The sequence below is a fragment of the Tachysurus vachellii genome, chromosome 19 (genome assembly GCF_030014155.1).
Source record: "Tachysurus vachellii isolate PV-2020 chromosome 19, HZAU_Pvac_v1, whole genome shotgun sequence".
NCBI classification, from domain to species: Eukaryota; Metazoa; Chordata; class Actinopteri; order Siluriformes; family Bagridae; genus Tachysurus; species Tachysurus vachellii.
Window position 1 is genome coordinate 12,582,740 of NC_083478.1, and position 27,675 is coordinate 12,610,414.

At 40.7% G+C, this 27,675-nt stretch overlaps 1 protein-coding gene across 5 annotated transcripts in view; it reads right to left on the reverse strand.

The window, feature by feature from the left end:
• Positions 1-823: 823 nt before the first annotated feature.
• arhgap46b (Rho GTPase activating protein 46b) overlaps positions 824-27,675 on the reverse strand; it is a 74,063-nt gene continuing 47,211 nt past the window's right edge. For 3 of the 5 annotated variants that reach the window (XM_060894905.1, XM_060894909.1, XM_060894908.1), the window contains 8 exons: positions 19,666-20,728; positions 14,570-15,206; positions 13,868-13,972; positions 7,939-8,012; positions 6,855-7,054; positions 4,684-4,775; positions 4,414-4,583; positions 824-3,240 (listed from right to left, as the gene is read on the reverse strand). In XM_060894905.1, coding sequence (XP_060750888.1) covers positions 3,046-3,240; positions 4,414-4,583; positions 4,684-4,775; positions 6,855-7,054; positions 7,939-8,012; positions 13,868-13,972; positions 14,570-15,206; positions 19,666-20,728 — 2,536 coding nt within the window. In that variant the 3' untranslated portion in view covers positions 824-3,045. Of the gene's footprint in view, positions 3,241-4,413; positions 4,584-4,683; positions 4,776-6,854; positions 7,055-7,938; positions 8,013-13,867; positions 13,973-14,569; positions 15,207-19,665; positions 20,729-23,154; positions 23,370-27,675 lie in introns of those variants that run through there. The other 2 variants (XM_060894907.1, XM_060894906.1) reach the window with 2 other exon arrangements.

Consider the following 27,675-nt stretch of genomic DNA (forward strand, 5'->3'; position numbering starts at 1 on the left):
ACACTATCACTGGCCAGCCTTGCATTCTGTCTGATTGAACATCTCATGCTTTATCTTGAATAGATAAACCTTATGTTCAAAATATTTCTTTTAGCCAAAAATACCATTTACTCTATTTACCCATTAAGATCAATGTTGTTTAATCATCTCTAAATCACTCCTGAGGATTTATTTTTTTTTTTTTGGAATTTTTTGGTTCCTTCAGTTGTTCCTTTTTTAGTTCCTTTAACTGTGTATACTTCAACTATATAATACTGATAAAATAAGTTTCACTAGTCCCATTATACTGTGGGTGAAACCAATCAAACCCAGTAACATTTTCACGAGAAATCATTATCTGATGAGGTGGACTACAGTAGATATGTATGAAACTAGTATTTTCTATTCATTGAACGGTGTCATTTATTTACACCAATTAAATTGAAGTCTGATTGTAATTCTAGCCTAAGAGAACATTTCGTGTGCATTCCTTCTCTTCATTCCTACACCCCGCCCACCGAAAAGACCTAAGATGTGACTTCATCAGTTAACCAGCAAAGGGAGACATTGCTCTTTTCTTTTCGATGCGGTCATTTAAATTCAAGATCTTTTTTCCCTGCAGTCTTGTCTGCAATCTTCTGCATTGTGCTAGAGAAAGCTTGGTGGTTTGTAAGTGTTCAGTGCCCCATATGTTTAAAAAGAAATGCTGTTAGAATTGAGAGTTAAAAATGAATGTTAATGTGTGTTTCTAAACCCATTTCTATATAATATTTCTGTCAAATTCTGTCAAAACTGAAGACATTTCTACAATCTGGTGAACAAATAGAAAAAACAATGACTCACATTTCTGCAAATTTACAAACTTTATTTCTTTCTGAAACAACAGAAATTAAATGCTTGCCATCCATCTTTATTTTCTAGCAGGCCCATCAGAGGATCACAGCAAAAAAAAGAAATATTTACAATTTTATTCAGAGGTCGTTAGTCCCTGCAAGCATCACTGAGAGGCGCAGAGAGGTTGGACACACAGGTAAGTGCAATACAGGAGCATAGTGGAGGTTGACAACACACACAGAATCGGTGTGGCTGTATTCTGCTACAATTCCGTTCACTATTCAACACAATCATCTACAGGATTATATTAAAAAAAGGGAAAAAAAAACGCTATATGACAGAACTCTGAACGGACTGAAAAGATAAAGGATATCCTCATAGATGTAACGATGTTTGATTGAAAAGGGATAAATTAATGGGTAAACATACATAGAACGTGAGACATACAATCATATTTACAGAATACCAGAGAAATATCAGTGGCATGGACTTGCTATTTAGGCAAGTGAGAAGATACTCAAGCTTTATCAACTGGTTTCCAGTCAGGTTGATTGACTTGTGTTGACTGACGTGGAAGATGAGAAGAAATGCACTGAAGTGCATCTGCTATGGCACAAGGACTCCTACTAGCTCCCTCCAGTCATGGACAAACTGATTAGACATGTGTGTGATATTGGGCCAGTGTGGCACACGGGGCTGTGGAAAGGGGTCATAACAAGCAGCTACTCATGCTTGACTGTTTTTGCTTGATGTATTATTTGGGGCCTACATCTTAATAAAAACAGAAGTCAGGGAGTGCTGTGTGTGCGGTCAAAAATTGTCTCGTTCCAAAATCAAGAGCCAAAACGCTCCCATGCTGGGTGCTAAACCCCAAAGTCTGACCACAGAGCTAAATATACTACAGCCTGGGTCCTGGCTATGTCCTTAAAACCACACATCTGAGATATGAAATTGCGCCGTCTTATGGAAAATTCCAAAGTAAAAATATGTTTTGCAGTCATCCACATCATCTGTGGATTGAGTTGTGATTTAATCTTCAAGGCTTGAGGGTTTAAGGACTGATGAAAGCTGATGCATGAGTGAAAATGTTTTCAACACATGTCTGGTCACTTCGTATCACTACTTATAGACATCCAAACTCTGCAGAGTCAGGCCTGTGTATAATAATGCTCTTTATAATCCCTGAGCTAAATACTGTATATTGTCTAGCTGTATGATCTGGATTGCTCGAATGCAGTGAATAATCCTCCATGCCTTCCTGGTGACACACATGATGGATAAAAATAGCATGTACTACATCAAATGATGGAGTGTCAATTATCTGAAGGAGATGAAATAAAAGAGAGTTTGTTTTGAAGCACTGTCCATGCCATGAGCTTTTGATTATGGATGGATGACCTTTCTGAAAGCAATCTAACACACAATCACACGCACACACACACACACACAGTCAATTGCAGGGACCAGGTTTAAAGTCAGCAGGCCACAAAGGAGCCAACAGATCTTTCTTTCAGACACACATCAACATGAGCAGTGCATACTGTAGACACAGCATGAGACCGATTTTTTTTTAAAGACTTTGCAGACCGTCTAAGACCAGAGAGGCTCATACAATCCAAAACATCGAGTTTAGTATCCATTAAATATTTAACACACTCAAACCGTATTAAATTAAAAATCCACTGAGGAACATTGCCCAGATAATCTTGCAAAGAGAAAAAAGGTCCAAAAACCCAACTTATTGAAAGCACAGAATTATTAGCAATAATACCAAGAGCTGTAGGTCCCTGAACATTTGGGTTCATATGTTAACAGTCTGATTTATGTAGATATGCCAGAGTGTCTGCCAGTCAAAAGGATTTATTTCTGAATCGATTCAGACATTACAGTGGTATTTGCTACAAAGCATCACTCAAAATGATTCTGAGTCGATTCACGTCAAACAGGCAAAAACCTGCAACGAATGCTGGTATTCAGTGAATCAGTGAGTCACTTGCTGGTGACTCATATTTTAGGTTTTAGCTAAGAAGTTTGATAACTAAATTATGTTATCCATCACTTTCCTCAAGACCTCAGCATGTCTTTATTCTTTTCTCAGAGTTATAAAGCACTGACATGGCCAAACAGCATAACAGCTAATAGGCAACAATGCCATAGACCTAAACCCTGTAAAGAAAGAGACACTCATGGGCACACAGATACGCAAGGAGGCAAACTTTCACTGCTTAAAAATTACACCATGTCCGTGATGAAGCTGGTGTCCAGATGAACTATGAGGATGCGGAGAAAAGACATTTCTTTGCGTGTGTTCTCGAATATTATGCGGGGATCATCTGACTGGCAACGCAGGCAGTTGGGCGCCATCACCATGGCCAGATTGTTCACATCCATCTTAGTCTTGCTTACGTTCACTGGCTGTGCAAAAACCTGAGGGGAAATGTCACAAGAAGAGTTTTTTTATTTATTGAAAATAAACTGCAATTAATTCATTAAAATAAAATCAGCAAATATCACCTGTCTAATTATCATTATGTTAATAAAAAGAAAAGCAACAATAATAAAAGATTCAGAGATCTTAGTGATAGACGTGAACACAATCTTTACATTCAAAAATGGTTTCTATTATCATTTTCACTAGTTGGATGTTTCCATTCAGGACTTTGTAAATGCAGACACGCTTTAAAAAATGTTGGACTGAAACCCTGTGACATCTGAAGTGAGCATCACATGATTTGGGCAGAGGTTTATTATCTGGAACCTGAGAAGACTACTTCAATGAGTTCCAGTAAAGATTACAGTACATTAATTGTTGTGTGTGCATGTGTACTGTATAAGTCTACAGAGGGGTGAAGGGGCAAAGCTCCAGCCAATTAACGTGTTTATAGCTGTTTTGCCCTGGTGAGACTTTTTGCTTGCCAGATGAAAAAAATTATGCCTATGCTGTTGTGACCTCAAACAATGCTTTTAAAAGCCCAATGTTGATTATTTAACTATAAAGTGTTTTACTGTTTTAATACAAAAGCAAATTTCCATCCATCCATCTATTTTCTGTATCATTTATCCTACATAGAGTTCCAGGGATCCTGGAGTCTATTTCAAACAATTTATTGACACCAATCAGCCTATGACGCATGGCTTTGTACATGGGAAAGAAACTGGAGAATCTTAAGCACAGAGAGAATATGCAAACTTCGTGCACACAGAGCAGGGGCAGGAATCAACCCCCAACCCTGGAGGTACGAGACAAACATGTTGACCTTTAAGCCATTGTTAGGTTTAATGCTTTGGAACATGCTCAAAACAATTTAATTCCTGTTATCACTTAAATTCTAGCAGTTATAAAGACAAAAGTCCTTACTGGCCTGTTTTCTCTCTTAAAGATAATATGTCTAAATAATGCAGTTTCTTATGTTCCTGTGAAACTGTGACTTTTCTGTGTTGGAAAACAAAGTTTTTACAAAGCTCTGATACTAGATACTTCTTCCAAGAAAGTAAAATGTTCTCTAAAGAGAATGAAATCACCAAATCAATCAGTGCAAACATTTATTCATAACTTCAACCTAAGTATTCTTTATTTATGCCTCTGTGAGTGTTTGTTACCTGTAAGAAATGGATGAAGTAACACAGTACCAGTCTGTTGAGCTCTGGTAAAGCCTGCACTACGCTGATGGCTGCTTCAGCATCCTCATAGTGACTGATACACTGCATATAAAAACTCTGTGGAATCACAGGCTCCTCCAACTCCCTGTACCACAGCTTTAATAGTGACGCTGAGAGAAAGACAAAGAGAAAGATCACAGGCATGTCCATCACATTAAAAACTGTCATCAAACAAAAACCTCTGAATGTGAGCCATGATGCTGCACTTACCAGGGACATTAGGGTCAGAGAGATTTTCGGGAATTTTCCACTGGTCCACCTGTAATTTGAGGGCATTCACTTCATCTATGTCTCCTGGGACTCTGCAACATTAAAACACACGACCGTTAACAGAGTCAGGAACACACCCCTCAGCACTGTTAATGTTATGGTCATTATTCTGTCTCATGAGTGAAATGAATCCAATGAACTGATTTACAGAAAGCAATGGACTATATTTTTCTGAATCTGAACACAAAAATATGCTACATGCTTTTCAGCCTTCCATCAAATTTAAACCTCAGAGAAGTTTTGTGTGTGTGTGCGTGCTGATTGAACAGGAAAGAGTGCTACATTAATAACACACAGAGGCTCTGAAGCAAATAAACCTTTACATCTGGACATTATCAAAAACAGCAGATGACAAACAAATGGTGAGTGACAGATTTCCTGACAGGATGTGCACAGGTGACGGGTGTCAGGAAAAAGGTTATTAAAAAAAAGGAACAAGTGATGGAAAGAATGTGTTTGTCTTGTTTAGCTTCATATGTCCATAGTCCTGCGCTCAATGTCAAATGAGAAGAAAAACTGATCTCTCTCTCTCCCTGACTGATAAACACTGAGTAAATCTAATCCATGTGTTCATATCTCTATCACAGCCCTGAATAAAGCTGGTGCTATCACATCTGTTCCGCTTTATTGAGGCAAATCGCACTGAGGCACTGGCTTTTTGAATACAGATCAGCTGGCCACAAATGAACAGTTTTCCTATTTGTTAAGAGAAATGTTAAACAAATGGTGGTCGGATTGGATAAACGGCTCCTGTAGGGACCACCCAGTGACCGGGGATTTGGAGCATGTGTGAAAACTTTACAACACATAACAGAGAGCTGTCTCTTCCAGGAGAGGACACACACTTGTTTAGTTGTTGTAATTACTCGACTAGACATTTGCAGAGGAGAAGTAATGACATCTCTTCTGAAGCATCTGTGTTTTGGAAAGTGACATCCCTCCCAATCTAAGACAGGCGGTGTTTTAGGAGCGTTGTATTATCATCACCGTCACAATAACACTAGTTTACTAGTTTTCTGTTAGCAGTAACCTGAGACATGTGCTCACCCTATTCTTATTACTTGATTATTGTGAGCTAACACAATAATGTGTTATTAATTGTTATTATGAACAATTACCTACCTTGTTAGCAACTATTTCCAGCTACCAAAATGAGCTGTGAAGTTACAGACATAGCAACATTTATTTTTCCACTCCTACACTGCCTGAGGCAATGCAACACAAATACCAACTGTTTCAGATAGAAAAAGAATTGTATCGATACAAAACAATTATATTAAGATATTAAACATTTAAGTAAAATAAAACAATTAAATAAAACTTGCAAGTTTTTTACTCATATTGGATAAAACACAGAGATGCTGCCATGACATCTCTGCTCACAAAAACTTGCAAGTTTTATTTAATTGTTTTATTTTACTTAAATGTTTAATATCTTAATATAATTGTTTTGTATCAATACAATTCTTTTTCTTTCTGAAACAGTTGGTATTTGTGTTGCATTGCCTCAGGCAGTGTAGGAGTGGAAAAATAAATGTTGCTATGTCTGTAACTTCACAGCTCATTTTGGTAGCTGGAAATAGTTGCTAACAAGGTAGGTAATTGTTCATAATGTTAGGAAGAGAATGTTTTTGGAAGGAAAGTCCACATCTGAACTCCCTGCATTCCCATCCACGCATTCCACTCCTCCTGACAAAAATATTCAAGTCCAAGTCTATCTACGTCTCTTCAAACCAAAGACATACACTATCATTAGGTAAAGGCGTGTCAAATGACTTTACTTTTGGCTTTCAGGGCTGCTTAAAACAGAAAAGCATGTACCCTAACTATGACAGAATATGAGCTCGATTTCCATGCATGGCCTGGAGCCTAGGGAGAAAACCTGGTGGGGTGAAAACAATGGCATTACTCTCTATTTCCTCAGAGGGTCGATAATGAGACAGATAGGTTGGCAGGCATCACGTGGCTCGGAGGAAGCATGTGGTTGGTAGTCGACTGAAGAGACGTGTCATGTGAGCGAGAGAATGGTAGCTTGCTACAGACAACACTACAGTGGAGTCTTACGTGTGATATGTTCGTCCCTCTTAAGTCTCTCTTTATCTGTGTCTTACCTGAATATACCCTCAGTCTGCGCTCCACCGAGTGCCAGGACACATTGAGAAAGCTGCACCTGCACCCAGGGCAGCCTCCTGTGAGGGAACCGCTGACTCTGCCTCTCCATGATCTCTTCCAGCGCGCTTCCGAATAGTGAGGGTGTCACAATGGCGTTCCTCCCATGATCAATCTCATCCAGGGTAGGTTTCCTCAGACCCTTGAGAGAGAGAGAGAGAGAGAGAGAGAGAGAGAGAGAGAGAGAGAGAGAGAGAGAGAGAGAGAGAGAGAGAGAGAGAGAGAGAGAGAGAGAGAGAGAGAGAGAGAGAGAGAGAGAGAGAGAGAGAGAGAGAGAGAGAGAGAGAGAGAGAGAGACGGATGAGCACAGAATACAGAGGCCAGTGTCACATTTGAAGACGACCCGTTAAAATAAAGATTCTGGACATGATGCATGTAGACCTCTTTTCACAAGGACGAAGATTTGTATATGATGGACCGGTTGGAAATTCTGTTTGAGAATCACTTTTTGGTAGCACGATAACATAACACTTGCATCTAGTGACCAGCTGTGTGGTGTGCTGCTAAATATAACATATCATTGACAAAGAGTGGAGACAGTGGTGGGAAGGCTGATTACAGGGTGGAGACTGGAGAAAGGACAGTGAAGGAGGTGGGACACAGCTACTGTGTCTCTCGCCGTGTGTGTGTGTGTGTGTGTGTGTGTGTGTGCGATGTGGAGATCTGGGGTTACTGTATCGCTATTTCCCCAGGCTGAGTGGCTCTCATGGAGCTTTCTCAAGGCTGATTGTTAGCACATGTAGGCACTTAGACACTGCTGCACTGTTACACTTCAGCAGTCTCGGGCCAGCCTGAACGCATTACAGGCTCTTTTCTTTCAGCAGCACCATAAACCTGTGGTTGTTCTCTCCGGAAACCCTGTTTAAACCGCTGACCTTTCAGATAGCTCATCAAACCAATTCTGTTTACCTCGAGTATGTGGATAACTTTCAATCAACTGCTTGCTTAAAGCCTCGTCAAGCTCCAGTATTGGTGAGGCCAAAGAATAAACTTAGATAGATAAATAAATAGACATGCACTTCTTACCTTTTTACCCCCAGTCACAGCAACTTTCTGCAGCTTGCGGTAGCAGTATTTGGCATAAGTGCTGATTGGCAGACCTGTGGAGGAAACGAACAGTCAATGGCAGGGTTACTGCTGAAACATCACTAGGTTGGAAACAGGCACTTGTTTTGTTTTTGTGTGAAAATTCCCAAAGAGTGAAAGGTGAGTCAACTTTCTGTACTTTAGTCCCTTACTAATATGGGATTTAAAAAGGTGTTAACACATCTGCAAATATCAGGAAGGCAATGAGCTGGAACATGAAGTGTGTGGAGCTGAACTCACATGTGTATATTTTAGTTACTCTAATGTGTGTTCAAGGCTTAGCTGAAAACTCGAGTATTTTTTTTTTATACTTTTTTCCAGGATGTTTTACTACAATGTGGCTGAAGCTAAGAAAAACATACATGGCGTAAACCCACATGGAAATTTCACTACAAATACACTCCAGATCAAACAGACGCAAATTCTTCTGTCATTAGTGGAGCATTTGGGGTGCAGGGGAAAGTGTTGTGCCATCGTCACTCCGATAACACTGCTGTGAACTGGTGGAACGTTGTGTGGTAAGGAAATAAATCTCACAGCTATCTCTCACAATTTGGAATTGCAACATTTCTGACAGATAATTGGTTAGACGTTGATGATAACGTAATTCGAAACTGACTTCCACTTCCAGTGAGGTAGCTCTTAGATAATAATTTGGAGCTCAGAAATGATAATAGGGGTCTTGAATTGTTGAAGCGAAAGAGAAAGAAAGAGAGAAAGAGAGAGAGAGAGAGACAGAAAGAGAGAGCAAGTACAATGTAGAAGCAGGTAAAGAAAAGAAGAAGAAGAAGAAGAAGAAGAAGTCTCCTAAAACTGAGAGAGAATACGGATGGGAAGATCTCACCTAAACAACCAAATTCTATAAACAAACAATTCATATTGAAGTTAACTTTGGACGGTTTATGTACAGGATAGAAGCTTGTAAAAACAGCTAGAGGCACAGGAGAGTTTTTATTTGTTAGTGACAAAAGAGAGATTGAATGATGAATAAAACAAAGGACTGTTGTGAAGGATCTGGTATGAAAATCGAAAGAGCGGCAGCTGTATCGGTTTCTATTGGGGTGTGTATGTGAGTGTGTGGTTGTGGTGATGGTGATCTCTGTGAGAACCGAAGATGAAGATGATGTAAGAAAAGGACTATTTCTAGACACAGAATGGACATAAAGAAGTGTTTCCCATTGCAGTAATGAAGGAGTCTGAGTATTATTGGCCTTTAAGTTCACACATCTGGCAAAACACCTCTTCCGGCTGGGTTGAGGAAACAAATGGCCAGCTTTTTATAGTCTAGAATACACAAACACACACACAAACACCTACAGTGCACACAAGATGATTCAAAGCCACTTAAAATACGTTACAGCCTCCAAAGAGTTTGTAACCTGAGCTAGTTTAAAACTCTCAGCCTGGTTAGAAGCCGAAAAGGTTGGGGGAAAAACTTGCAGCTTTTACAGCTGTTATCAGGGCAGTGAAAACACGGCCAGCACATGGGCCAGACATTTCGCGAGCGCCTGTTTCTGTTTGATCCATCTCACGCCCACTCACACTATCCTCATGTCTCCTTTCCTCTTTCAGTTCCTCTCTTCTCACCTTTTTAAAATTCACTTCCTTTTCCTAGTTATTTTTCATTTGTGCACTAGTACCCAGACTCTTGTTTACAGCTTTTTAAAACAAGTAAATAAAACCTCCTTTATTCATCCCTCACACATATTAGGGATTAGTCATGTTTTCCCATCTACACATATCCTTTTCAGCCTCTCTCCTTCTCTCTCCCTCGCTCTCTTTGTCTTGTTTTGTTTCCCTCTGTCCTCCTCCGCTTGTGTTAGTGTCCTCAGGAGAACAAAGAATAAGCGATTGACACCATCACTTCAGGCCAGGCAAAGTGGGAGGAGATGAGTAAGGAGATGAAGAGAGAGAAGAAAGAAAGGAGAGATAGCAAAGGACTGATTTGCATAGCAATGGTCGCTGATGTAATGGCTTTTCTTTAATCCCGTAGAGGCAAAAAATCCTGTCTTTCTGATGAAGTGCTTAACATATTAAGGGAAGCATTTTTCCCCCTCAGAACCCCTTTGACCCTGCCCCATCCACCCAGTACATCCACCACACAACAGCCCTCCAGTCTGGCACAGTGAGACAGTGGGAGAAGCCCCTGCATGAACCCTCCCTCTCAGTGAGCTGGCTCCTGATTTAGAAAGGAGAACTCTGAAATCTGCTCCTCTTTCACAACACTTCAGTTCTGGCAAACATCTTATGATGCCAAACATTTGAATCCTACAGGCTTCCTGAATCCCACACTGCACACTAGCACTATGTACTGCTGCAACTCCTTCAGAAATCAGTAAAGTCTCTCTCTCTCTCTCTATCTGTCTGTCTGTCTGTCTGTCTAGTTAAGACACTGTTTATGAAGTGTACTGTTTTCCTGTCAAATTTCCTCATATTTGTGTGAGATGTTGCTTAGCAACCGAAGCACATAAAATTGTATTTGCTTTACAAATGTATTGTTTACTGATATTATTAAATACGTTTATTTATTGAACACGCACATTTTAAAAAAAAAATCAGCACCGTTTTTTAAAAGCAATTAGCCACTAGGGGGGGTGTGTTATCATGGACATGGGGGCTTCCTGTGGCTTAGTGCTTTAATGTACCTCAGGTGAATTTTAGTTGTAAAAACTCTCACTGAGAATTAATAAGAACTGAAAGCTTAAAAACCGGAACTAAGTTTTGAGGGTCGGAGCCAATCAAAAAAGTCCATATAATACAAGAGCTGATTTTTGCAAATGAGAAAAAAAAAAGAAAAAAATGTGACCACTGATTTTTATATTTTGATTTTCAAGTTAAACTGTCCCAAAGAAAACCTCATACTTGTATGAGGCTATAATCCTAAGGCTCTTTCTTCTGAATACACAAGAATGGTAATTCAGCTGTAATTTATCAGGAGTGTGTTAAGTGTAAGGTCATTTTTTGAGAGAACTTCCAACCCCAAGAACTGCAAGCTCAAATGAATTCTTCTGCATCTGTAAGCGTAAAGCATTATTGATGTTTTAAGCATTATTAATGTTAAGACATTTCCCAAATCCAGAAACTCTGTAAGCGACAAAACAAAACTAATCCAAGGGCAAAGGCTGACAACTGAGAGAATGTCACACGGCTTTAAAAGAGAGACCAGAGGCCTGAGTAATACCCGAACCCCAGCCACACACCACTGTGACTAATCTTCCTTTGTGCTTTCAGTGAAGAGCTTTTAGAGGGGCAGTTTGTAATATGCAGAGTGCTCTGATGCCTGTGAGGTGACCCCCAACTGCGCTAAAATGCTTAGCCTAAGCCCTCGCCTCAGCTCACACACCTCCTCTATGGAATCTGATGATTTAGTGAATGGAGCTAATTTTACAGGGAAAGGAAATGTTAAGAAATGTAGAAACCGCACTTTTACGGATCATTCACTTGGCTGATAAGCAGTTCATTATCTCAAACGGCAAAAAATCTCACTTAAAAGAAAAAGCTCTTTTTGATCAGTGATGAGTCGGTGCTTTAGTTTCTGAGATTTGGTCTCGGAGGAGTCTGACGCATCCCTAGACGCAGCTGCATGCAGCTCTGTGGTTGGTCGTTACCTCAGCACAGCCACAATCGTGCCACTGAAAATGACGACGCTTGTTGTACAAGCAGGGTCAGGATGACTGACACACACACACACTCATCTTGACTCAGCTAATTACACTCAGCTGATCTGCAGGCAAGAGTGTACAAGTAATGAGTAACTACATTCACGGCATCTGAGCGCTACAAAAAAAGATTCTCACATATAGGACTATGATGGAAAAACTCTGAAGTGATCTTCACAACACTTCCTGAAACAGTCTGTAAAACAGAATGACTTGATTATTCTGTGGATAATCTGAGAGGGCTATTATGTGATGAACAGGAAACGTTATTATTTTAAGACACCCGTCTTTGCTACCCGACTGTGTGAGTATAAATATGACAGGGTTAGAAGTGCGTTCAATTGCAAAAAAATGAAGAGGGCACAGTCTGATTAAAACAGCCTTCTCTTTGTTTCCTGCTCTCTCTTTTTTAAAGGATATCTTGTTAAAGACCCCCACTCAGCCTTGCAGGATCTTCCACTTGTCTGTCTTTCCTTTGCTCTCTTTGTTAATCCCTCACTTTCTCTGAGCACTCTGGAGGCGGACCAAAAGAGCGTGGGACTCAGAGATTATCTCACTGCTCTGAGATCCAATCGTGTGTGTGTGTGTGTGTGTGTGTGTGGGTTGCAGGATATTCAGACAAATTGACAGGCTGTAAATAAGCAGGAAGCTTTTTCTTCTCCAATGTAGGTCAGCTGGTTCATCATTGCTATCATCTGCAGCTGAACAAAACAACAGACAAAACCATTTGTCAAATCAGACCTCTGTGTATTTTCTAAGTTGAGACTCAAGGAACCTTAGTATCTCATACAGAGGACACATTTTTCTTCGCACAAAACAAAAGCTCTAAAATGCCCTATATATTAATAGCAATTGAAGTACCTGTGTTTACCTAACTAGCAGATTTAGCAAGTTTTTTTTATCAGCCTCTGACAAAGTGAGATTCTGCACTACTTTTATTTTTACACAAGTGATGAGTCATACGTGTTTGAGGAGTATGTTTGCTTATATTGGCATGACATATGACTTGAATAAATGTTAACACAAGTTTATCCTTAACCTCCTCCATGCAGCTCTATTTTACATAATTGCCACAGTCCCTGCAGTGCAGCAGAAATAAACCCTCATGCATGAGAATACCAGCAGCTGTCTTATAGTTTCCAGAACTCTTCTGCTGGCGAATATAATGTGGGGTAAGGAGCAAATTAAATTGCTGTCTGAGTGTCATGACATTATATTTAGAAGATCTTGCAATTTTGCCATCACTTCAGAATGACTGCAGGCTTTCCACAGATTTTGGGCCAAGACATCATGTGACATCATCATCACAACACACGTTGTGTCTAAATCTCTTTTCAATTCACGTACACTATATAGTAAAGTGCAGTTGTGTAACCAGGAGCTTTTGAGCAACTTATGAGTAGGAGCATCAGCATCATTTCTGAACTCATTATAGTTTTAACAAAAATTCCTTTCAAAGAAAGAAATTACATTCACTGGTATTAGTATAAAAGAAGAATCCCGTGCTTGCATTTTCTGAATTCAAGCAGTTTTCTCCACAAAAAATTCTTGAAAATCTAGAAAAAATGTCTGCATTAATCACAGAAAATAACTAGAGGAGGAGTTTTCCATGTTTTTTTGGCCACAACAAGCACAAGTTCCAGAAGGGAATGAATTTAATCAAGTTGTATTTCCATGTAAACTTCGTCAGTTCAGTTGGAAATCAGAGACCGGCTGTCAAAATATCTGTGAAGCGCCTGCACGCCGTCATGCATGCAGTAAGCAGATAATCAAAGCGGTAACTCTTATCCCACTGGAAAACCTCAGATTCTTTCTAATTTAGCAGGAATGTTAATTGTTTCTGTTTTCACCAGGTTACAAAAGGAGAAGTAAGCATTTCATTGTGCTTCTATTAGATTGAAATGTAAAGATTAAATGTGATTTTCTCCCATTTTACTTTAGAAGGTTACAGGATTTATCTTTAGGAAGGTGCAATAGCGAGACATCATTCAGTTCATGGAAAAACGTCCAGATTTTAGAGTTAAAAGTCAAAATGTGACCATGTGCAAAGTTTCCTAAGGCCTTCGGACATATTCGAACTCACCCAGACTTCATTTACTACTTCTGTCATTTAATAGAAGTTAATGTCAAACAGCACACCAATCCCACTATCACAGGAAATCATGTGTGTGTTTGTGTGTGTGCGTGTGTGTGTGCCATGCATGACTAACATGTACCCTGTTCTTCCTCTTCTTCATTGTTCTGTTTCCTCTTCTTCCTGGACTTCGAGTTCTTCTTGTTCTTTATGTCCTGTTGTTCCACAATCCTCTGTAATACTGATAAACAAACACAAAAAAATAAAAACACAAAACCTTTTAAGCTCAAATATTTAACTGAAATATCGACACCCCTTTTAATGTTTGTTCTGAAAAACACATCATCGTGCTTTGTTCCATGGCCTTTGAACTATGACCTGAAGTATTCCCGGTGTTTTATTTTTCCTCCCATTCCTCAGCGTCGCATCCTGTTTGAACAGGCACCAAGCCATATTAATTTTAGCTCTGAAATCAATATTGACTTGTGATAAGTATGGACCGGCGTTCAGAGTCAGAAACCTGAGGCAGAAACATTTGACGTTGGGTTTCCATAACAGCAGAGGTGAACAGAAAAAAATCTCGAAAGAAAGTCGAAAGCTGAAACATACAAAGTTTATAGCTGCCTACTGTGTGCATGTGAGAAAGAGAAAACAAACATATTAGCTACCTACTGAGTGCACTTGAAAAACAAATAAATTCAGCTTTATAGAGTATAAACTAGAACAAGTTCTTCGCTGGCTGCCTTTAAAAACATGCCTCTAAAACATTTAGAAAGATGACATGTTTTCTTTCACACATTTGGATTATGGCTATAAACAACAGTTCATTCATACTCACTCTTCTTGTCATTACTGGGCTCCAGGTGTCTCTGGATGTATCCCTCAAGATAGCGCCTGAACTTGGGTGAAGGAGAAAAGAAGGCCAGGCTGATGGCCATGAGCTCCCAGCCGGCACAGAGGCTACTGAGGTTCAGGTTGTCTGTGGTCTGCCGGATAAGTTGGACATACAGCTCGTCCCTCAGGCCCTGCATGCTCCAGCACTTGGTCACTACATGAAGGGCGACATGGCGCCAGTCAAGGCGTGTCACTTGCCGGTCTCCCATGTAGGTTTGCACAAGCTTAAACATGTCACAGGCTTCTTTCTTGATGGCGCGGTCGCTCGTGATCAGCATAGGCTTCCTGATGGAAGCGCTGCTCCAGGACAGCATGGTGGCGATGGAGACACGTCTGCGCAGCAGGCCTCGTGTGTGCTGGTTCAGGTTCTTGGTAGCCCAGGCTTCTATATCCACATCAATACGTGGCTTGCATAGGGTAGAGTAGGGGTACTGGTAGGTGGGTCCAGGGGTGGGGGTATGCACCTGGAGGACAGGAAGTGAGGTAACAGAAGTGCTGCCGTGAACTGTTACGTCATCGTTGCCGTCTTTTCCGTGTTGGGAGCGGAAGTCCGACTGGCTTTTGGATTCCAGTGTTCCTGCCTAAATGATGGAGGAAAGAAAGTCATTAACAAACCTCAATAACGTCTTTGACGTAACGCTGCTAAACATCTCTGGCAGTAAACAGAAATGATAGAAATCAGTGCCTCCATGATTGCACTCTTCCAAGAGATTTTTGTGATGGTTGTAGCCAAAAATGTTTCATTTTGCAGCAGCTTTTTTCAAACTGTGATGCACCTCACCGAGTTGATTTGGCGAAATTCCATAAACAAGATTCTTCTTTTAAACTACCGGTGAAGACACATAGGTCATTGCTTTTTATGATCGCTGTACTCATATTTGATGCACAGGCATCAAAGTGGGCTTTGGCTGATGGCATAACACAACACTACATCTCTTGGCCCAAATCTGGCAAGCTCCTCTGAATATTGTGGAGTTTGAACGATTTTGCGTTAATTATTGCATTCAAAAATGTAAAAAATTGTAAAATTGTGGAAGGACCGAGAAATGACTGCAGCTTTTGTTTGAACTATTTGGTTAATGAGATTAAGGTTAGGTTCTGTTTTAGACATGAATGAAAGACCCTCAGAAGGATAGTTAGACAAATTGTGCGTGCGTGTGTGTGTGTGTGTGTGTTGCGTAGGTGGCCGGCATATACGCTTACTCACTCCTCTGTAACCAGAACAACCAGAACAGGAATGAAAACCTGGAAACATCTGCACAAATTGCACATGCTCCCAAAATAGGTAACCCAATATGGAACTTAGATCAGAACATAACACAGCTCAGCCTCTCTCTCCTTCCCTCTCCTCAGATCAGTACTCTGAATTCTGTCACCCCATTACACAGCACCGAATAGAATGGATTTACTTAATACTGTCTTGGATATTCTGTTCTGTGCAAAAATATAGGTGAAAATATAGCATCTGGAATCTCCCAAAGTGTAAGAGTTTCTACAAGTAAAGGGTGTAATGTGGTATCATTGTGCTACCAGACTCTGATCAGAGAGGCACCGTGAGGGCTTGAAAGAGTTACACGCTCATCTAAAGCTGAATTAAGTAGGACCCTACCTTCCGTTTACGAACCACAGGCTTCATAGGCACATGTGATACTCCTTAAATGATACAGACATATTAAAAAAAATCACTGATGAATTTGCCATGTCTGTAGTGCTGCGAAACTCCACGTTTGAGGTCAGATTTTCCAAACTCTGCATATATGCTTTACGCTTCCTAGATGAATAGTAAAGCTTTCATAAGCGAGAGAGAAAGAGAGAAGGAGAGAGAGCACTATGGTCGATTTAATGGTTAATGAAGCTTGTAGAATTGTGGAGCAGTGAGCTGTAACAGCAGATCGCTAACACAAAGATTAAGGATAAGACCCAACCATTTAAGCCACATTACGTTCACTTTCTTTCCTCATCACTACATCAGCCTCGACTGCTTTACATTCCTTATTTTCTTCCTGATATATTCACCATATCCTGCCTTGATGCCCAATGACGCCTGAGATAGGCACAGGCTCCCCGTGACCCGAGGTAGTTCGGATAAGCGGTAGAAGATGAATATATTCACCATTGAAAAGTCAAACCTCAAGGCCAATACACCGGCCTTGATTGTGACCTCTTCCCTGATAATGCTAAGACATAAGACCAGTTTCACCCTGTCCTGTTCAATTAGTCGTGGGTCATTTTTCAGCTCTGACCCCTCAAATCTTGGCTAAAATCCATCCTGGCATCTGTTTTGCTCCCTATGACTGCTGACACCAAATGACGATTCTTTCTCGACAAAGACTCTATGCACATAAACATCTTTCTATTGTCATCTTAGCTGTGTGATTCCAACAGCAAATAAATAATCAGTAAAACTGTTGTGTCAAAAACCACTGCTGTAGTGTCATTACAAGGAAATCGATCTTCAAAAACAAAAAAAATCAACAACAAAACACTATACAGAAGTACATTATGATCCAAAGGTTCACAACTAAAGGTTCACAACTATTCTCCATATTGTTTGAATGTGAATCCTGGTCGTCACTTTATACACACTGTACTCAATGGGCCTCTGTAGATCCTGGGGTTGGGGCTTCATGAATATGGGCGGAGTCATTCAGGTATTGAACTCACCTTATGCTACACTCATACATAAAGTGACTTGAAGTGACAAAGATCATTTATTTCCAATGAGAGTTGTCGATTTCCAGCGACAGGAGTGACAGGGACCTTTTAGAGTCTAGATGTGGGCATGTCCAGAAGCACGACAGAGTTAAGGAACTTCAAATGCTTGAAATGCAAGAAAACTGATTTATTGTCAAGAGGAATGCTTATTGTACCACACAGTGATACACATTATTATGATTACTATTATCTCAATACATTGATAGCTGAGATATTAATTTGATTTCTACAAAATCTTTGATCTTTGACTGCAGACTATTAGCAGTAAATTATCTTGTTCATTTTAAGTATTTGTTTTGTTTCCGACCTCAGCGGTCAGTTTACACGAATGCTCTAATGCGTGTTCGCTAGTGTGTTGTTAGCTCGGTCTTCGTTTGTCAATTTGTCTGCTTTTCCACAGAGTAGAAAAACGTTGGCCAGAGTCGTTGTACTCTCTTACACCTGATCACATGTGACACTTTGTTTGTCACTTTTAGCGTTTATATCCAAAGTAAAGCTTCAGCTGTATCGAACACACGTAAAAGCTTATGTAAGACCTATTAATGACTACAAATTCATCTATCGTTTATTTAAAACACACACGCACTAAACCCCTATTGTCTACCAAAACAAAGCAGTGCAGTAGGTGAAGGTGGCACTCGTTCTTTTTCTACTATTACAGGGGATGTTGTTCTACACTTTTCACTTTTGCAATAAAAATACTTTTGGAACCAGACCAAGGCACCTACAATGGCAGAGGTAACCGAGAACGAGAATGAGAGGGAGGAAGTTTATTTAAGGGAGTTTAATCCGTAATAATTGGGTTATTATAACAATAGCTCCTATAATAGTGCTGGCTGCAAGGTTTATTTTAATGCGCTTGTACTGATATGATCTTGCTGCTATAGTGACAACTAATCCACAGGTGGACACTTATATGTGCAGACTTAAACAGTGTGTAACTGTTGATATGGGAAAGTTCTCAGAGATGTTTATATAGCAGTTTTAGAAGGAGTCTCCTGTGTCAGCGCTTTGTAACAGTCAGAGGTGGAGCTGTAACGTTAGACTCTTGGAGTTTCTCTGTAACTTGATCAGTTTTATTTCCTCTTATTAACTGTAAGAGAGAGAAAAGAAGCTGGCGAATGACTTCTTACTGCTGTATTAATGTAAGTAACAAGATAAAATAACTTGGAATTAAACACTTAATAAATTAATGAAAACTAAAATAGCGCTGTGGTATAAAGGACACAAAATGCTCGATGTGGTCTGTTATTGGAAAAATGTATTTGCTTAATCAACAGGAATCTCCAGTTCTCATTCGCTCTCTCTTCATCACTCTCTCTACCTCCATGAGTGATAAGATCTTCCTGGCTGATTCTATCTTTACTACACAACTTATCATCATCAGTTTGTTCTGTATGTTGGTTTTATAGCTTTCTTCAATTCCTCTCCATCACTCTCACTCCATTTCTCTTAAGTCTTACATGGTGCTGAAATAAAGAGATACAATTTCACTCTTACAGTAAAAACAACCCCTAACACACACACAAACACAATTTTACCTGTACTAGTAAGGACCTTGCACCGACATAGTTACTAATTAAGATTATTAGGAAACTGTATGGTACACTTAAATATAACATTAACCTTAACCTCGGTTGCCATAATCTATTTTTTAAAACAAAAGCAATTTTTCTATTTTCCTCATGGGGAACCAGCCAAATATCCACAACAACTGTCAGATATTCCTATCCTTGTGGAGACACCGCACACACACATGCACACACACACACGAACACACGCGTTCTGGAATGGAACACTCGCTCCCTCTGAGACGGGAAGCTCTTCGTCACTCACTACTGTATTGTTTCCACGGCGACCGGATGTAGAGTGTTGTTTTGCTTTTCCATTCCAAAGAAGCAACTAAGAAACACTATAACTCAGACTGACCCACATGTAAAGGCAGGATAGAGAGAAGGAGTGAAAGTAAGTACATTAACAGGAATATGCCAACTTTTTCAATGTAATCTCTATGCACCAATCCTGGAGCGATTACCAGGGAAAAATGTTTGATTTTTTTTTTTTTTGCTCTGAGATTAGAAGAGAAATTCTAATCTCATTAATTTGTTGTGTGTCAACTATTTAATGATGGAATTTCACCAGCTTCCCACAGACTTATAAGTGACAATGAACAGGATTTTTTTGGGCGTTTCTTAATACACTCAAATCCTGTTCTGATTATATCCCACTGATATCTAATCTTTTATAGAGTGCCGTGTAAACTGTGTATGAAGATTAAATAAAACAGAGAACATGTTCATGGATGTGGACACAATAATATCTTACCTGTGAGGGTGATGCAGGTGGCTCTGGAGAAGACAGGCTAGTGTGAGATGCTTCACTCTTCTCCAACGAGTCCACCTTTTCATATGTCCTTTTCTGCCCACCTGCTAACCCCTCGACTGGCGTCAGAGTCGCGTCTCCATGTCTGCTGTACAGTGAACGCTCGCTAGCTATTGTATCCTCCCCTGAGCCGGACATTTGTCCAGGCAGCGTTGTGCTTTTCAGTGAACCTTCTGAGCTCATTAAAACCACCTTCATCTCAGCCATCAGCTTGTCACTGAGATCGCTGCCACTTCCTGCCCCGTGCCCTGGAACAGCTCTTCTGCGATTTTTCCTGCGCAGACTTGGAGAGGGCCCTGTCGAGTAGCCTGAGTCCTGGTAGGTGACAGTGGAGGGTGGTGGGTACTCCTGAGATGCCAGGCTGCTCTGACGGCTGTGCCATGGCTGCTTCTTCTCCAGGGAAATCTCTTCTTTTGGGCTCTCTCCTGTCTGGAGGTCCACATTCACCATGTGCTTGATGCATTCGCGTCCAGCTGCACTGTACTCCCCGGCCGAGGGATGGCGCTTGTGCTTGGCTTGGGGGAACTGGAGAAGTTTAGTGGGTGGAGGCAATCGTGGCATGCTGTGGGTTGGTCTATAATGGTCATGAGTCAAGTAATCAGCCCCTTCCACCTCCATGTCAGCTGGTGGTTCATCATAAATGGGTGGATCTGAAGTTGGAGGCTCATCGTAGATTGGCACAGGGGGCGTGGCTGCATACTGAGGGGAAGAAGGGCAAACATTTGTAGATGAGGGGGCACCAGAGCTGGGCATTGCCATGCTGAAGCTGCCACTGTCGGCCTTCTTAAGAAGATGAAAGGACTGTTTGGGGTCTTTCTTTCCGAAGGAGGCAGTCCTGTTGGGGTATGTGGGAATAGGAGAGGGGGTGTTGCTGGTGGGCAGGCTCAAATGAGTAAAGGGGTGGGGGCTAGCAGGGGTGATGTGCTGGTTCCGGCCACTGCCGCTCACTTTCACCAACATGGCCGCCTTGGAGCCTGGAGCAGGCTGCCATCTTGGATTTGGCTCTCTGAAACACACATTAAAAGACATAAAACATAAAATCTCAGTATTCCACACAGTTAAAAACTTTAATAATATTTGTAATAATTAAGTATAGAGTTATTATCAGACAATAAATAATCACAACTGACCTAATTTACAATGTTAGATCATGTCTCATGTTCATGAGCTCACACTGAACATCTCTATACACACAGTACTGTTTGATTTGACCTTTCATCACCTGTCTACACTAATGACTATAACTGCAGTGTCACTATCTGCTCTCACCCAGGAGAGGATGGGTTCCTCTTAAAGTTTCTACCACAAATAAGAGAGTTATTCCTTCTCACAATCTCTCAATTGTGGTTTGCTGGTTAGGAATATTTCAGTCTACATACAGATTTCGGTAAAGCAGTCTGGTAAAAAAAATACTAGTGTCAAAAGAGCTTTACAAATAGAATTACAGTGAAGTAAAATGGCCTTCACACAGAAACTATTTTATAGACTTTTTTAAAAGCACAAAGTCTAGATTTACATTTGGCAGACACTCTTATCCAGAGCAACTTTTATCTCATTTATACAGAAGAGCAATTAAGGGTTAAGGGCCTTGCTCAGTGGCCCATTAGTGGCAGCTCGGAGGCCCTTGGATTCAAACTCAGAGCGTTCTGATCAGTAGTCCAACACCTTAACCACTGAGCTACCACATCCCTTAGATCTTTCTACAGTTCCCTATTATGTGTCAAAACCATGTACTGATCTGGTCGATCAAATCCCACCAAAAACATTTAACTATACAACTCTTCAAAAATGAGTAAACATATTGTATCACACAATGCCTCATGCTATTAAATAAATCTGCCTTAAACTTGTCCGTATCTAACACAGAGGAATGCTTGGCTGAAATGCCAGTCCTGGTGGGGTCTAAAAACACATTCCTCTCTCTCTCTCTCTCTCTCTCTCCCTTCCTCCCTCTCTCTCTCTCTCTCTCTCTCTCTCTCTCTCACACCATCTATCGCACTGCTGCCAGGACACACACCAGTGTAGCCTCTGTTACATAGAAAAATATAAATAAACTACTCGGGTGTGACTACAGACTGGTATGATGTCTACAGTGATAAGGAAATATGGAATACTTATTCTACTGTTAACATATATAGATCATATCAGTGTGCATATTAAATATCATAACGTTTTTTTTTCTGTTGAAACAGCTGCATCCTCAAATACCTTCACATAGTGTAGCTGTAAGAATCGGAAGCTCGGATGGCGACAGGTAAAAGTGAACACGGAAAGTAAACCCGTTTGTGACTTGTTAACATGACATGTAAACACAATAGACTGCGATGTTTCCCGCTCTGATAGTAATAAAGCTTTACCGTGTTTGTTTCTCAGATATGTCAGATATATACACAGATATGTACTCATGTGACTCGTCTTCCAGAAGTTGCAGTGTATCCTCACCTCTGTATCACTAACATACACACACACGTTACACAACAGGAAAGGCTATGGTCCAGAAAAAAGCCGAGGTTTAAGGAGAAAAACAGGCTTTCTTTTAGTATTGTTCCTCAAACATAATACTGCTTTATCACCACACCGCAACACACACACCCTCACACACCCATATAAAACATGAAAACTTCGCAGCACACACACGTGGAGCAAACACACTGGTATAGCACTCACATTTACCTTAATATCAGGCACACACTGTGACAGTGCAGTTACATCTAATAAAACGATACAAAGTAAGATTACTATGGTGTGTGTGAGTGTATGTGTGTATAGATGTGTTTTGCTTGTGTGCTTTGCCTGCATGGTCTTGTGTACTGTGTGATGTAGAGTTGAATGTAACAGAGGTCTGTTTCAGTGTTCTCTGCATGTGTGTATGCATGTGGTGAGTTAATGTTTTAAATGGGCATATGTGTGTGTATGTGGTGTGTGCATGACAATCTCACCTATAGCAGTTCTAATGGTTTCCTTCCCTCAATTCTACAACACCCTCACCAACACACACACATATGACTCTTTTATAAACATGTCTCAACCACACACCCATCTACACCCACCTACACTTTATACTGAGCAGCACCACACACACAAACACACACACACACACACGACCCAAAACAATCTATAAATCAGGGATTTCATTATTTAAAACTTTATAAAATATTATTAGAAAGACCTATGTAGTGAATCATATGATTTGACCTGAAACCTCCCGGACACCGTCACCAACAACGCAACAGGTGATATACAATGATCATACAGTGACAGAGTTTAGAGCTGATCAAGTTACTTGATTATACTGAAATGAATAGGAACGCTGTCTAACATCTACAATCACGTGTTACGTTTCTGAAAAGTGTTATCGCACGTACGCACATGCTCCAGAGACGGCTGTGTGGAAGTATTCACATGTGCACGCACACATACATACACACTTACCCACAGAGGCGAGAGCTCCAGGGGTGCTCTGTGTTGGTGTAAAAGCCTTGTTGAACCCAGCTGTGTGTGAGGGGAATGATGGAAAGAATAACAAGAGGAAAAAACCCCACAATGTCAGAAGTGGTCCTCGTCTGGCTATTTATAAGTGGCCAAGCTCCTACTGTTTAGAGTGCAGTGTTAATTCACACTCTCACTGAGCCACTCTTCAATTACACACAGAGAAGGAGGGAGGAGAAGGCAAGAGGAAGGGAGGGAGGATAGGCTCCAGTTTAGGCCCTCCTCGTTTTTTTTTTTTTTTTTTTTTTTTACGACAGGGCAAATGTGAATACTAAAACTGTCACACACACACACACACACACACACACACACACACACACACACACACACACACACACACACACACACACTTGACCTTGGTTGCTTCCCCTCTCCTGTCTCTATTGCATGAGAAACATCTTCGCTGTTCAAGAGACTTTCGTCCAATCCACCACTCCGGAACTTTCTTCCTCTTCACCACGAACAGTTATCTTTCATCCTCTTTTATATTACACTTCACGAAACACAGACTCTTACAGCTTTCTCCATCACTTAGCCTCTTTTTTTGTGCCTAAATGCCTCTCCTTCTCAAACTCGCTTTCTTTCTTGAAGTGTATCTCCGTGTCCTGTATACAATGCCCATTTTGTCCCAATAGCATGTGGAGGCTTTCTTTCTCTCTCTCTTTCTATCTCTCACTCTCTCCCTCTTTTTCTCTCCAAATCGTGGTCAGTCCCACCCTTTGTGCCTAAACTCTCACAGCTCCAAACGTCAACAATCTTTTCATAGTGTCGAGTAAATACAGACCATACAATCTGTAAACAAAAGCTGGAAGACGGGAAAACTCCAAAACATGATCTCTCTCTCTCTCTCTCACTCTCTCTTGCGAAAAGTATGTGATAAGTGAGCTCATTTAATATGTGAGAAATTAGGAATGGATACTGATGTTTCTCTCTCTCTCTCTCTCTCTCTCTCTCTCTCACACACACACGCAAAGTCCTCAGTGAACAAACTGCATAAATGTCCTCAATTCCTGTGTCTTTTGTCGCTCCATTTTCCCACACTGTCCCACTGCAGACGAGATCTCAGTGTGCTCTGTATGTGTGTGTGAGACGCTTCCTAATTTACACAAAGCTACTGTGGATTCCTCGGTGATAAGAATCGCACCTTAGCTGACCACCCACCCCACACTTCCCCAGCCCCCAAACACACACACACCACAAAAACCCCCACACTACTCTATCTATCTCTCTCTCTCTTCCACACACACACACACACACACACACACACACACACACACACAGAAAAAGAGAAAGGCTGCCTCAGAAACAACCAACCGTGACCATATGCTTTGCTGACTGCGGTGTGTGCCGAACATGTTGTTTGCATGGCTGGGGATCAGTGGGTTTCTGAGGAAAATATGGACTGATCGTCCTGCCCAGTGGGATTGCCTGCCGGAAAGTTCAAAGGGTGCTTTTCCCTGGCGTAAACAGGAAATAGCAGCAGAGCAGTCACACTGGAGAGACTCAGTCATCAGATGGTTTGTGACTGATGGGGAGTTATTGCTGAGAAAACAATACTCATGCTAAGAGGCGCACACGCACTCACACACACATAGCTCTGATTGACCAACTTTAGGACCAACAAGAGCATCACTGCGTTTACAGTCTTCTTAAAGTTTTTGAGCCAAGGGAAATATTTATGATTTAATGGGTTAATAATAACACACAATGAACCAAACGCTTCTAAATTTAGAAATATTTCAAGCTGATAGCTGTTGTGTGAAGGAATTTGATTCTGACATGGCAAAGTAAAGACTCCCAGCATCAGAGATTAATGGAGATTAACAGTGGAGGTAACCAGCCATATTCACATAGTCAGAGCTTTGGGTTTGAAAGATAATTATAATTCCTTTTACTTACACCGCACAGCCTTAACGTTAAAATCACATGCCTTGTGCTGCCAAAACAGCTCGGACCTGTCGAGGCTTAGACTGCAAGAAAATGTGCTATGGTGTCTGGCACAGAGACATTAGCAGCTGATCCTTAAAGTTCTATATGTGGTGATGTGGAGCCTCCATTGATCAGATCTGTTTGTCTAGAGCATCCCACAGACACTTGATTGAATTGAGATCTGGAGGCCAAGTCAACACCTTGAACTCTTCCTAAACAATGTTTGCAGTGTGGCAGGGAACATGATCCTGCTGAAAGAACCCACTGTCATTAGTACGTAGCTTTACCATGAAGGTGTGTACTTGGTCTGTAACAACGTTAAAGTACGTGGTATGTGTCAGAGGAAATGTTGTTTTGGAGGTGATCACAATTTGGTGCCTCTCAGCGTCACTCAGATCTTTACGCTTGCCTATTTTTCCTGCTTCCAACACATCAACTTTGAGAACTGACTGGTCATGTTCTGTCTAATATATCCCACCATTGTACTGAGATAATCAGTGTTTTTCACTTCACCTTTCAGTGGTTATAATGTTATGGTTAAATAGTGTATATACAGAACATTGCTACAGTGACTAGAGAAAAGGGCATTTAGAAAAAGGAATAAATGTAAAAGGACTGATGACAAACACATAGCCTACTTGTAAATATTTTAGGTATCTATGTAATTTTGAAAGCCTTAAGACAAACATATTGCATGTTTTGTCACTTGTCTGCCAGCCAGCCAAGCGCCCAGCTCTCACCTCTCACCATACAAACGACTAGCAACTGAGTAAAAGGTTAACAAGTGCTTCCTCTGAGACACGTGAAGATGGGCAACTGCATGTTTTCAAATCCTCCTGCATCTCTTCATAAAAAAAAAAAATAAAATAAAAAAAAAAAAAAAAAGATGTATGCAAGGCTTATGTATGTGGTATGAAGTGCAAGTGTATAACCTTTTGTACAGATACACACCTAGCACAAGAGCTGCAGAATTGTTTCTGAGGGTCTCTGAGCGCTATGACATTAAAAAGAGAAGAAACATACAATGAAACAAACAACAGAAACAAAAAAATAAAAAAAATTGCAGGTGTCAAAAAAGCACAAACGTGACAGAAGGGGAAGTTAGATATAGCTATGGCTTCATTTGGAAGAAAGGTGAAAAAACTCAATACACTGAGAATAAGTACAGTCCAAGACAGCAAAATTTTCAAACAGGAGGATATCATACCATCTCTCTCTCTCGCTCTCTCTCTCTCTCTCTGTCTCTCTGTTTCTCTCGGTCTCTCTAATCATGGGCGTTTATAAGTTCATGTAGATTCATTGCTATCACTTCTCAGACTTTGGTGGCAGCTTGACTGCCAAGCTGCCATTGTTGGGCCCTTGAGCGAGGCCCCTAGATCTCCTTGCTCCAGTGGTGCTGTATCATGGCTGACCCTGTGCTCTGACCCACACCTTCAAAGATATGTGAAAACAAATGTCACTGTGCTATACACATACAGCATATGTATATGTGACAAAATAAAGGCATCTGTTCTATTCTATCTATGTATGCAAGTCTGCAATTTCCTCTGAGTGTCCACTAAGCCACTGTGCTGCCACATTTGAATGTCCACAGATGTACAGTATCTTATACAACACCTCTCTTTTGTTCAATAGACTTGTTATTCAATTCAATTTAGAATACAAACAGGATTAAAGTTAAATGACTATTTTTCTCTAACATTTACCTCTAACATCTATCCCTAATGAGCAATGCTGGCAAGGACAAACTCCCTGACATGATATGAGGAAGAATCCTTAGATGAACCAGACTCAGAAAGAAACCCGTCCTCATTTGGGTGTTGCTGGACAGGAAATAATAATGTATATAATGTCCTTTCTACAATAGTTTGTAGACGAGCAGAAAATAAACATAGAAAATATGTTTATAACGACATACTACACTTTTACACCTGAAAGTCCCCATCTATAGACAATCTGATGACCTACAAAACACTGATGTCATCAAGTGAGTCCCAGAGATTAAACATGCCTTTGAATCCCTCAATGCAAAGAGCCATATCCCATACTGCATTGTGAGACATCCAGCAGCCTGCCAGAGTCAGTGCCATTCAGGAGGAAAGAAAAAGAGGGGAAAAAAGGAATGTGCAGGCCATGAATCCTACGCTTTAGTCATAGCTCAGAGAATGTATGGGAGAGGACGAGATAGCTATAATGAGTCGAGTACAGAAGTTGTGGGTTGAAAGCTGCTTTCACTCAGAGACACTGACTTCACTCCACACTCCACGCTGAGTCACTTAGTGAAGCATTTCAAAGAAAACAGTCAGTAGGAAGTGTGCCACAAATACAACTGTACTGTGACCTCAAAGCAAGATCCAAGAAGGCTCTGAGAATATCTGACTTCTGCCATTAGGAAATGTAAAGCTTTATGAACCTCAAGTGAGAAGTAATTGCATGCCACTAAGTAGGCCTTTAATACAGTATAGTAGTAGTGTGATTTATTTTTTACTTAGTTTTCTAGTTATTTTGATAATGGATACTGCCATCTTCTGGTAT